This window comes from Lytechinus pictus, chromosome 5, assembly GCF_037042905.1.
Source record: "Lytechinus pictus isolate F3 Inbred chromosome 5, Lp3.0, whole genome shotgun sequence".
Taxonomy (NCBI): domain Eukaryota; kingdom Metazoa; phylum Echinodermata; class Echinoidea; order Temnopleuroida; family Toxopneustidae; genus Lytechinus; species Lytechinus pictus.
In genome coordinates, this window is record NC_087249.1 from 44631690 (window position 1) to 44645369 (window position 13680).

The window sequence follows — 13680 nt, forward strand, 5'->3', positions numbered from 1 at the left end:
TTCTTTCTTTCCTTCCATTATTTCGTTTTTTTTCATTCTCTCCTCTCTTCTTTCTTTCCCTTCCTTCCTTCCCTCCTTCCTTCCTGATTTTCTTCTTTCTTTGTTTATTTCTTTCAAAGAATGAAGGAAACATTTTTCTTTCCTTCATTTTTTCTTTCCTCCTCCTTTTTTCTTACTTTTTTTTCTTTCTCTCCTTTATTTTGTCTTTCACACATTTGTTCATCTTCCCTTCCTTTCTTTTTCTTTCTTTCTACATTCAATTCAAAGAATGACGGAAACCTTTTTTCTCGCTTTTATTATTTCTTTTATCCTTCTTTTATTCTTACTTTCTTTAATTTATTTTTTATCTTTTCCTTATTTTTCTCCTTCATTTTTTCTATCTTCTCAATTCTGATCTCTTTTCTTTCTCTTCTTCATTCTTCCGTTCACACTCCCTTCCAATTCTTTATATTTTTTCACAAGTCTAACATCGTGTAGCCTTCTTTGTTGATTTTTTTTGTCGATTGTCCCGTATTTCGTTTTGTGAAATCTGGTCACCCTGCACAATTTGTATACAAAGAACACATCTATCCATTCATACCTTACACGGAACTCTTCAAATTTTGCACAGAGATCCATAAGACAGAACGGTCCCGATTTATGGAACTCTCTACCAGTCGATCAAAAAAATGTTCATCTCTTTACTCTTTTAAGGCAAATGTTAAATCCATGTTATTATCAGAATATTTAAAGTAAGTTTTCTGTGTCAGAATGAGTTAATCATTAAATCACTATTCCTGTGATTTAATCATCACCAATACTCTCCCATGACCATCATCATCATCATCTCCATCTCCATCATGGCCTTCATTTTCACCATTATCACCATCATCCTCATTCTTATCATCTCCATCTTCATCATTATAAAAATTATGAACAAAATAACATTTCCATTCTGCTTTATATATGTATTTATTAACTTATTGAGTTTTATTCCGGGGTTGTCATTTTTTTCAAGCAATCTGCCTATAATGACAATCCTTCTCCTGCAAACTCTAAATTTTATAATTTTCTTGTTGGTAGTAGATTATATTTTGTTTAGAATAAGTTTTTTATTTCGTATTTTTTCTTTATGATTCATACCAAAAGCAATTACCAATATATTATGTTTGTTATGTCATGAAAAATGTATTGTATGCGAATGTATGAATGCAGAAGAAAACAATATATCAAATCAAAGTATATTAAAGATTTCAGCTCGCGCTTCCCGCTCGCATCAATTGTTTCTTCAGATTACACCCTGATCATTGGTACAAAAATTGCTTAGAATGTTAAGTTTCCAAGTCAGAATATAATTTTTTTCGTTATTTTCGAATTATTTGGTTGGTGTTTGTACCTTCTCCATGAGTTACCGCAACAGGCCTAAACAGGTCACTTTTCTTGTTTTCAGGTCAGTATACTATATACGAATCTCTCGCGCTTCGCGCCCACATTAATTGTACTTAGATACCCATCTTGATCACCATTACCAAAAATGCTCTGAGATACGTTGTGTTGTCAAGTCGACTTATAAAAAGATATATTATGTTGGCACGGCGAGCCCAAATTTTTCACGACCAAGGAAAAATAATAGAGAAAGGGAAAGAGAGTGAAATATAAAATTATTTTCGGGATATTATGTCAAAATCTATCACAAAATTAGATCTTTAAAATAAAAATTGCCAAATCTTTACTGGCTCCCGACTGGGATGGTCAGGTTTGAAAATATTTATATATAAATAAATAGAGTAAAATTCACAAAGCAAAATGCTGAAAATTTCATCAAAATCGGATAACAAATAACAAAGTTATTGAATTTTAAAGTTTATCCATATTTTGTGAAAACAGTTATATGCACATCGTCATGAATATTCTTTTTATGAGGATATTAAGTTGACATGTCAAGATAAAATACTTCGAGGCCAGTTGGTACTTTAAAGCTCCTGAACCGTAACCACTATACATGTATATTGTCACGTGCAAATGTAGGCCTAAATCGATGGAAACATCAAATTTAGTGTATTTTTATAGTCCGCTCAATCGATCTGATTGAGCAAGTGCCAAGTACGCCCTCTAGAGGATGCAAATTAAAATAACACTTAAGCAGTCATGGGGGAGAGGTATCATGACCCGTGGAAGCACACACACAAAAAAAAAATATGGGGTTAGTACGTATGGTGTTACACCATAGCCAGCACCCAAATCAGATTGGTGTGCTAAAATGTAGAGATAACACACAAAAAAAAGAAGAAGACATATAATTATGCAACATTTATATAGCGCTTAATACAATCATGTTTCTAAGCGCTACATACTATTACCTTTAGCACGGCGAATCTTTATCGGGCGCATCGAACATTCAAGGAATTTCTTCCTACCGTGTACCCATTTACTAACCCGGGGTGGAGAGTGGCATATTAGATAAACGCATTGTCAAAGGACGCGAGTGCTGCGGTGGGATTTGAACCCCGGACCTTGTGGTTCAACGTCCGGAGGCTTATCCACTGAGCCACAACGCCAAGATTCTACCAAAATATCCTTTAGTTTTTGGTTTGCTTGTGATTATTTTCTTTCTAAAATTTCCTTCAAAATCATTTTTTTTCTTGCTGTGCATATCAGTCGTTCCTAGGCCCAGGGGGGGGGGGTCATCATGATGTCCGTTGGACGTCAGTGGTGATTGTTTTACCTGATGAGGAAGCATGAATCATTGTCAGCAATCAACCAGAGAACCTAAGACATATTAAGGTCCTCTCCGAAGGACTCGGTAAAGGGGACAAATTACTTTACCAGAGGATGCTAGCGCACTACATGTAGTCTGGAGACACAGACTCTGATTTGATCAACGAGTGGGTCTTCACAAAAGACTAGCATGCAGGTAATTTATAAAAACTTGCTCAGAGGGCCTTCTGTACACAAGTCATTGAATAGGTTGCGCATTCAGACCCATTAATTCGAGTGAAGGGTTTGCACATATTTAACTGAAATCACTGGGATCATGGGGGGGGTGAAGGGAAAGGGGGCTTATAGCCAGGGACGGGGAGGGGTAGCTTTAGACCTACAAAGAAAGAGATATTGGTTTGGAGAGGGGATTTCTTTACCAAAGTTAGGAACTTTGAATAGTTTTGTCAATGTGCTTTAGCGAAGGTGGGTATAGCATGGACCTATAACGAATTTTCCATGGGTATAGTAACCATTAGTCTACAGTATCGAAAAAGCACTACTGCGAAACAAGATAGATTTTTAAATCCGGGATTAAAAGAAAACCTAAACCCCAAAAGAGGTTTTCCCGCCAAAGATATCTCCATCATAAAGATCATTTACTCCTCACATCAGGGGCGGATCCAGGATTTTCCAAGGGGGGGGGCTCATTTTTCCGATGAAATTTTGACCCCGAAAAGGGTCATCACTTTCAAAAGGGATAAAAACGATATATTTACATTACAAATTTTGATTATGGCTATAAGGGGGGGGGTACGGGCTGGCTGTGCCCCCCCCCCCCTGGATCCACCAGTGCCTCCATATATTCTCTGCGTGTGTGCTGATATACATTGAACGTGCGGGGGTAGAATTCGACATGACATACAGCTGTTCAAATTCCAGGGTATAGGCTACTGTATCGTTATGAACTCCCGCGTATTGATGCACACGCTTAATAACCCGAGCTGGAATAATCAACCCAAACCAACCTGGTCAGAAAACAAATTGAGAGAGACATCTTAGCTATGTTCTCTGTCCGATTGACGGAGTATCTTGCTCTTGGTGTCCTTATCAATTACCTAGATGTTTTTGAAACTGTTGCTCACTCTTGTACCCAAGTTGAACATAATGAGGATGTTGATTAAGTACGTTGGTAACAGCAAGTGTAGTAACATCTCGACAATGGAATTAAGGCTATCGTCTCAGAGTGAAAGGGGTGGCAACTTCAAAGGTCATGGGTATTATAATGAGTCTCATTTTGCCTCCTGATATTGAAGGATACCATGGCAGCCATAAATGTTTGTAAAGTTTTTACCATCAATTGAATTGATTTGATATATGCACATTCACAACGAAATAATGTTTACAAGTATCTACAAACACTACAATGCTTGAAAGTAGTGGATCTATACATCACACAAGCCTATATTACAGCCCTTCAATAGATGCCTCCCACTTTCGTATTCGTCACCCATTTTATCAATTTTTTAATGTCTTTGTTGCAATAATATATCAAATTAAAACAAATCATGAGAGTTGAGGTGGTGATCAGTGGCGTACCTTGGTTCACGGCAATGGGGGGGGGGCACCTGCAAAAATTTGAGTCACGGCGCGCGAAGCGCGCTCAATTGCCAGGTATACTGACGTAATAGAAACATGTTAAGGAATGTGCCATTAAACGACTATGTATCTCACTGATCAAATAATGTGAGCGCGAAGCTCGAGCTGATTTTTTTTTATTTTCAGAACTAAAATATATAGGGACATTATAAGCAAATTTTCGTAATCATGATTCGTATCTGTCTCACTAAAGAAACAATGCGAGCTGAAATTTTGTGTATATTTTAAGGACTATTTTTGAGGAATTCAAGAAGAGCATTCATATCTTACCATATTCATCAAAGGTTAGCGCCAAGCGCTTGCATATTTTGTTAGAATTACACCTAAAGCACTTTTTGTTTTCATTGTAATCATGAACATGATACGTATATCACTAATCAAATACTGCGAGCGCGTAAATTTTTTTCGAAAATCAGACCTGAAGACGGGCATTCTAATGAATGATTGTAGGAATTCACTAAGACCATACGTATATCACTAACCAAATGATGCAAGCGCAAGTCGCGAGCTGAAAATTTTGGATATTCAGACTAGAAAAAGAGATATTTTAAAAACTGTTTTTAGGAATTCATGAAGAGCAATCATATCTCATCAGTCCACTAATGCGAATGTAAGTACGGACTAGAAATGTTTCATATTCAGACCTTAAAAGGGGGCTATTACTTTAAGTATGCACGAAAAAGAAGCATAATGTTATGTCACTACATAAAACAATAATATTACGAAGTGCGAGGAAATATAGGCCTATTTGGTGTATATTGACTTGGAAACAGGATTTTTTTAGTACAGCAAGGATTAAACAGACAATGCAAGCATCAGGAATAACGAACACATAGCCCCTACGCATATTATGTTTTTTAAATTTATGAAAAATAATTCTTTATGTGATATAACATAATATATAACATAATATGGTATACAATCATTTTTCTTCCCCCACTCCTTTTTTTCTTTTCCCTCTTTTTTCGCCAGCCAATGGGGGGGGGGGGGGCAGGCATGTACCCCCGTAGTTACGCCACTGGTGGTGTTGATAGTGGTGGTGGTGGTGTTCAAAATGACCCTGAAAGAGATGGAGTAATACATTCACATCTTGCTTAGATGATTATAATGATGGTGGTGGTGGTGATGATGATAGTGGTGATGATGGTGGAGGTGATGAAGATAGTGGTGATGTGGTGGTGGTGGTTGATGACGATGATGATGGTGATGATGATGATGGTGGTGATGATGGTGGTGGTGGTGGTGGTGGTGGTAATGGTTTTGGTGGGGATGGCGGTTTTGGTGATGATGGTAGTGGTGGTGATGATGGTGGTGATGATGGTGATGATGGTGGTGGTGGTGGTGGTGGTAATGGTTTTGGTGGGGATGGTGGTGTTGGTGATGGTGGTTGTGGTGGAGATGTTACTGGTGGTTGCGGTAGTGGTGATGACGATAATGATGATGATGGGAGAGAGGAGGGGAAAGGGGGATGGTGACGATCCACAAAAATGTCACAGGTATAACACTGAATTGAGAAATAAAGTGAACCTCACAGAAGAGGACAATGATGGGACGCCTAAAGAATGCAAGCCCTATCATAATTTATGGTACTTAAAAAAATATAACTGTGTGCCAATAATCATCTGCCTAAATGGAAAAGAGTACTGGTTGAGTCTCAACAAACGAGAATGGTGAACCAACATATTTTGATAAGGATTTCAATGAGATCTCGTGTTCATGATTGAATTTCTGTCTCTGTTCGGAAGATTTCAGAAGAACATGACAAAAAATTGACAAGTAAATGTTAAAATCTTTTCATGAATGAGTGGAGGGCTTCAGGCGATCGAAACCAAATCGATAAAATGTCAATTACATAGAGTGTTTTCGATTTCTTGATTTGAGGGTTTGACAATAAGTGAGCTTCTGATATCAATTAAAGCTTGGGTGATAAAATAACAATCTTTTGAAAAGCACTCGGGAGCACTAGCTAGCGTACCAATGGGGATGGGGGAGCACGGGTCTCTTCGCTGACTTTTTTTATAGTAAATTTTCCTTTTAACTTGTCAGAAATTTGTTAATCCCAATGAAGAGGTATTTCAGGTACGCCACTGATCGGTAGTAAAGTGGAAAGTTTATAATGGAAAATGAATTCAATGGATTTCAAAAATGTAAAGATATTAAACTTTATTTTTCTGAGAAGAAAATTAATAGATATTGCCATTTTTCAATGTATTGAAAACTTATACTTCATATATCTATTCGCTTCACGTTCATTCATAATTCTTTCATTCATTCATCTATCCATCTATCTTCCCTATCTATCTATCTATCTATCTTTCTTTCCTTTTTCTTTCTTTATTTCTTTCTTTCTTCCTTTTTCTTTCTTTCTTCCTTTTTTATTTCATTTATTCTTTCATTCATTCGTCCTTTCGTTCATTCATCCACCAATCCAGTCATTTATTAATTCATTCATTCTTCCATTCACCCATTTATTCATTAATTCATTCATTCATTAATCAATTCATTCATTCATCCATCCATCTATCCGTTCATTCATTTATTAAAATTAAAAGACAAAAGAAAACACTGATTGATGCAGCGAGCAATTTAGAGCTTTAAAAATTAAATTTAAGTCCAACTGGGCAGTCGTAGAAAGCTGGGTGTGCTTTCTGTTCTATTCGCCGACGAATGCAGCCGCCATCAACAGAATAACTATTATAGGCATACGTGTTTTCTGCATGTTATTGAAACGTACATACCCATCTTCTATTTCCCTCCCATTCCCCCACACTAACACACACCTACACTCCCTCACGCACACACATATACCACAAAGACATCATATATGGGGGCGTCGTGGTCTAGCGGTTACGAATCTCGTCTTTCAATGAAAGGGGCTTGGGTTCGAATCTCAGCCACGGCGTGTTTTCCTTCAGCAAGAAATTTATCCACATTGTGCTGCACTCAACCCAGGTGAGGTGAATGGGTACCCGGCAGGATTAATTCCTTGAATGCACCAAGCGCCTTAAGCAGCGGGAGCTACAGCCGGGGTAATATATAGTGCGCCATTGAATAGGAAACTAGATAAATCGGCGCCTTACAAATGCTATATATTATCATTATTATTATTATATATCGCAGACACACTGTAAATCTGAACTCACACACACGTACACTCACCATACATTCGCACACACATTTATACAGTGTATTAATATCCCTACTGGATAGAACGCAGTGTCCCACAGTGTGTGCCACAGTGTTTTTCACAGTGTTGAACACACTGTGAAATAACCTTCACATTGTTAAATTTGATCATTTCAAAAGGGCGAATCACATATTCACATAGTCGACAATGTGAACACACTGTGAACAATCACACTGTCGAGGTGTCCACAGTGTGGAAATATATTGACACTGTTGAATTTAAGCATTTTAACAGTGTGACTATTTTCACATAGTCCACTATGTGAACACACTGTGATCACACTGTATGGCACTGTGGTTCTTTCCAGAAGGGATAATACTCTTTGAATCAGAAATCGGAAATACTCTTTATTATTCGAATACTTTTCACAGGGAAAATGGATTGAATTATATATTTATATTTAATTTTAAACCAGAATATCATAATTACGCCAACATTTCCCCGATTTTGGCAGAGAAATGAGAAAAACACTATTATCTGGAGTACACATATTTCAAATAACAAATATTACCAATATTACTAATTTAGTAATATTTTCAAACTGAGGTCATGAACAGTAATATATTTCCGTATAATAACCAAAAAAATGCCCTATTTCAATGTTCATATCCTAGATACATATATATATATTCTAGAAATACTCAAAGCAAGTGCTTACTGTCCTGTAAGCAGCCCATTTAGTTGGAATGAGAAAATGAGAAAGTGATATTGCTTCGACATAATTGTATATAACAAGTATATATCATATGCTGGCTTTTACGCCTTCACTTCTGCCCATATCTATATAGAAAATCCGTTTCAATAAAAAAGCAATGATTAACAGTCATCTCAAATACGATTCAAGAGCTCAATAACATGAAAAGACAGTCAGTCATAAAATAAACAGTTAAAGGCAAACCATTAATGTATTTTTCTCTATGAAAGGCAAGACGTGTAACATAAATGTATACGCTTATAAATGTGTATAATTGGTTTTATCCTTTTGACTCACTTGGACGAATAAAATTCCTTCAACTTAAATAATGAGCACAATTATCCACGAAGATTTGAATTCAGGTATATAATGAAGCAATCATTAAAAAACTAAAAATACAGTGATAGCGTGCTAGACATAGTCCACGCGAACCTTAAACTGTGTATTGTTCTCTGATACAACGAACAGTACATTATTTTTGACAAACAGATTAATATATTATACAGTTACTTACTGGGTGAAAGGTGTTACTTCTTTTAATGCGGGGCGCTTTCATGAGGTTTTCTGTCAGGGCAGGTGTGACGAGGTGATCTTCTCCCATAGGATGCTACCGCCCCCCCCCCCCCCCCGGCCCTCGATTGCAGTTCATGCTCTTTTCAGAGATGCGTGAATCTGGTACATTCTTCCGTTCATGTGTCGAAAATTTATTTCTCAGGCAGATCATTCTAGCTACAATTCAAACACTTTAGGATCTCTTATTTCACAATCGACAACAATGCTTCAATCGTACTAAAATGATTGTCAAAAATAATATTCCTCGACCATTGGACCCTTGATGTGCCGTAATACACAATGCAAAAATTCTTCACTCCAAAAGAGTTTATCCATCTTTGGTGTTCAGAGCGAACGCTCATTTTTGGTTTATACGTCGAGTGTTGTGTAATATTTTTTTTCTAATGTTATTCTTTACCCCAATGTTTCTAATATATGGTCACGTCTAAAATATTTTGAGAGTATACCCGAAGTAAGCTTCTCGGTCGTGGAACACTCTTGTTGATTTGGTCGCATTGACTGTTTTATCACATATAAAAGTGTGTACAGAACAATCGTTAATTGCTTTGTGCACTTGAGTACCAAAAATGCAAATTATACATTTCAGTTATTATACCCATTTCTATGCTACTATGGAAACTAATACAAATAAGAAAATGATAAGGATGGTGTTTCTTTGATACTGGCAAAGATAATTTCATATCTAAACAGTTGCATACACTTTAAAGAACATTGAGTACAAAGTTGTAAAATAGTTTGGTTTAAGGGGGCGTGCATGTTTTGGGGGTAACACAAGGTTTCATTGGTAATTGTAACACAGCATTGCGTAAGCATTAGCCATCATTTTACCTTAAAATATACCTTTTCTCCCCTTTTAGCCTTATATTGGGTAAACAATTTCAGAGGGTGTGCTCATGATATATATATATATATATATATATATATATATATATATATATATATATATATATATATATACATATGTATCTATATATATATATATATGTATATATATATATATATATTTATCACACTTATATATATATATATTTATATATATATATATATATTTATATATATATTTGTAACTGTTTCCCGTTCAAAATTAAATAACAATTTCACTTCGTGTACACTCTTCGAAAAAAAACGTACTTATTACAACCTTTCTTCGTCCCGTGTTTGGAACCTTTCAAGGTTTCAAATAAGCAGAAAAAAAACCTTCTAAACAGTCCTTTAGAAGCGTATTTTAGAACAAATTAAGGTTCTTTATACAATCTATAGGGGTTTGGTGGTGCAAATAACCTTACCAAATCTCTATAGCTTTTATACAAACTAGGCTATTGGGTTCTTAACACCATAATGTACCACTCAAAACCCTTTTCTGCTCTTGAAAGAACCTTAAACATGTTTAAAAGGTTCCAAATACGATGCAAATGAAAGATTGAAAAGTTTCTGAGAGTGCAATGAGGTAATGATTCTATGCGGCATGATATACCTATACAGTACCTTGTACATTAACGGGTCTGCTGACATGTACGCTCAATGCCGTACTGGTTGTGGTAGACGACCTGGTTCTACTCTTGACCCGAGAGGAATAGCCTGGACGTTTCCGGCACATGATGGCCTTCTTGAAGGCATCGCGATATCGCTTGCTCAATCCTATGTAGACCACCGGATTGACCACATTGTTGATGTACGACATGGTTTGGGAGGTATACCTTAGTGGAACTGTTACGCTCTCAGTAACAAGGGGTGAATCCTCTGGTCGAATCATGTTGATGGCCTTGAGGATACCGAATATCTCGAAGGGCACTAAACAGATGAAGAATATCAGGCCGTTGACCATGAGCATGCCTGCTACCTGGTTGCGTTGCTTAAGATTCGTGTCTTCGCGTCCTGCAAAGCGCGTCTCACGAACGGCTCGACTCATACTTCTCACTATGCAGACATACAGGAATAGATTGAAGGAGATCAGAAGAAAGAACGGGATGGTTTTGATGATGTTGAGATAAAGTGGAAACTTCTCGAATCCTTCGGAGGCTATACAGAATCCCTTGTATATGGGAAGGTTTTTATACGGTTCCACGTCCGGCCATACGCGACAGCCGATCCAGATGAAGTTCGAGGCAGGAACGAAGGACGCAGCTATCCCGATGCTTATCACCCAAGACAGCACCACCAGAACAATGAACATGGACTTGCGCGTATTAGTACGCGCGCTCTGAGTACGACATACCGCGTAGTACCGCTCCATGGACACGAGCGTCACCATACAAAGCGCGGCGAAGTAGGACGCGTCGATGATGGCGAACACGACCGGGCAGCCGAACTCACCGAACGAGTAGCGATCGTTAACAAACGGAGAGTGGTGGTACATCCATAGCTTCTCACCGATGCCAAAGGTCAGGAACACTAGATCTGCAACAGCTAAGTTGGCCAGGCACCAGTTTGTTGCTGTGCGCATTGTAGACATGCTGCATACCACATAAATGAACAAGAGGTTCCCAACCAACCCCACGCAGAGCAACAACGGCAACACGAACTCCATGAATATCTTGTCTCCACTTGTGTACATGGGGGCTGATGTCTTTATCAAATCCTTGGCGCGTTCAACAGTCAGCGTCGGACAATACACGTAGTCGATTGAATATGAATAAGCACTACTAGAATAGGACGACGAATTTGTGGTAATATTTGAGATTTCGACGTCGTAGACGTCGTCAAGATGATTGTACTCCATGTCGATATCCGTTGACTTCTCTCTCTTCTCCGATCACAGTTGCAAACACACACTAATGCTTGAATTGTGTTTTCCTTAGTCAGCAGTCAATCCGATGAAATAAACCACCATCAAAAAATTGATTGGAATATCAATTCTTAATAAAAGATTATAGACTGGCTTAGCTGAAAATGGCAAACCACTTCCATCAATAATGGAGATAAGGCATAATAATGATTGTTCGTTGCCATTAATTACTAGCTAAGCCGTGTTTGTGAGAGGAGGATAACTTGTTTTAATAGGCGGTGTATATAGGAATAATTGATGTCAATTAGGAGTTGTTTATTACGAAATTTGCCAGATGAAAGTTTCATTAAAGTCCATTAAATTGTTAATTGATTAACTGCAGATGTACTCAAATATGTCACCGATATCACTTGAGGTTTGTTTTGTTTTAAGATGTGAACCATATACTCACGTGGATAAAGATCAACCCGTCCAAATGTAACCTCATAATCCTGTAAACCCAGCTATCGAAAACGTAGTTGGTTAATTAAAAATCCATGCGGCCATAGCGTCAGAGGTCGATGCTGCTAGCAATTGATTTTTAGAATGTGTTATGCATTGACTTTGAGGTGAAATACATTGTGACTCCAAGGTCTGTTCGTTAATCTCATAATCGATTTATTATCTCTTTTATCTTAATTTCCATAACTGAAAAGCGCGATGAGGTGAGATATATTCGCTATATTGTGAAGCGCAACTGATCAAACCTTTGAGAAAAGATATTGATTTTCATGGGTTTCAAGTTGCTTCATCAGCATTCTCTTCTTGTCTTCCAACGTTCTCTCACAATTTGGACAATCGTCTGCAAGTACCTTCTTAATAGATCATTCCTGTATTGTTGCAGATCCACTGAGTCAAGTTTACGCTTCAAACTTCAGAGTTTGGTTTTAAATAGGTTTCATGGCTTTTGATATTCTACCAACATAATGCAACTTAATCGTGTTAACAGGCTGACTCGATGGCTGTCCAAAATAATAAAGCATCGGAGTCTCATCAGACTCAATTATTCGCGTGTTCCTGCGTGCTAGCAACTCCCTGACACAAGAGTCTCGAGACTTATGTGCTTTTCGAATAGGTGGTGGTTTAACCGTCGGGTCTTAGAACCTTCCTTTAATGCTTAATGTCAAGCACATCCCTCGTCCCTCGATGGTGGAAACCCAAAGAGTTTGTAAAAGATTTGACTAATTTGTAGCCCTAGAGGCTACGATGGATGAAGTGGCGCTTTTACTGCAAGATGCCCAATCTTTCCCCTCTCTCTGTAGGTTATTAAAAGTGGGTGAAGGGTCTTTGATCTTGGTTCTAATCGCTATACCTTTACGCACCTTTATAATTAATCTTGAATGGTATATGCTGGCGACGATTCCGGTGCTCTTGATGCGAAAACCATCAAATCAACCTAAACCATGAATCGGGTTGATGGTCTTTCCTCATGACAGAATCAAATTAAAGTAGCCTTTCTCCTCGCATAATGTTTGTAGCACCGGAGACTCGTCAATATTCAGTATTGCTCGAATTCCATCTGCGATTGATATTGGTTATTGACCTCAATTTGGGGCTGATCCATGTAGTACGGACGGGTTTCCCTATAACAACGTCACTGGCAGGTTGGTGTTAGTCTGCAGGCACAGACCCTGATTGGAAATTTGATCAACAAGTGTGCCTCCACGCAAAGACTAGCACATACAAAACTTGCTGGCCCGAGCGAGTACACAAGGCATGAGTAGGCTGCAATTCAGACCCTTTACTCGAGTGAAGGGTTTGCCCAGCGGACTAGGTGGGTGTCTCTTTTTTATTCGAAAAAAAACCTTGCGATGGTAAATAGTTATTGTTGAATTATCACTCAAACAAAATCGAAGATTATTCAATGTTTTTTTAAGATCAGCGTAAACGCTGGTTATGACGCTCGGGTACACAGCATGCTGTCTGCTCTACAAAAGACAACTGCCGTTCCACTCGATCATCCATAGTCAGAGACACTCGACATTTGTTATATAGAGTTGTAGAGTTTGAATTTTGAGCACCCCAAACCCAGTGGGAACGTTCCAATGTTCTATGCTTCGAGGTTTGCTCCAGAATGACACTTCCAGTCAATGCCCTTCCTAACTTTATAGCTCACTCTCGCCGATA

General features: G+C 37.9%; 2 protein-coding genes across 2 annotated transcripts; one reads left to right on the forward strand and one right to left on the reverse strand.

Annotated features, from left to right (window-relative positions):
• Nucleotides 1–3998: 3998 nt before the first annotated feature.
• Nucleotides 3999–5810, forward strand: LOC135154199 (uncharacterized). The gene is made up of 2 exons (XM_064099521.1): nt 3999–4017; nt 5434–5810. The coding sequence occupies exons 1-2, from the start codon at nt 3999–4001 to the stop codon at nt 5808–5810; spliced, it is 396 nt and encodes a 131-aa protein (XP_063955591.1).
• Nucleotides 5811–9873: 4063 nt separating this feature from the next.
• Nucleotides 9874–12266, reverse strand: LOC129260184 (allatostatin-A receptor-like). The gene has a single exon (XM_054898212.2). The coding sequence runs from the start codon at nt 11506–11508 to the stop codon at nt 10264–10266; it is 1245 nt and encodes a 414-aa protein (XP_054754187.1). The 5' UTR covers nt 11509–12266; the 3' UTR covers nt 9874–10263.
• Between the last annotated feature and the right edge of the window lie 1414 nt (nt 12267–13680).

Excerpts from the sequence above, each read along its gene's own strand:
- LOC129260184 (XM_054898212.2), bottom strand. The coding sequence starts at position 11,508 with ATGGAGTACAATCATCTTGACGACGTCTACGACGTCGAAATCTCAAAT.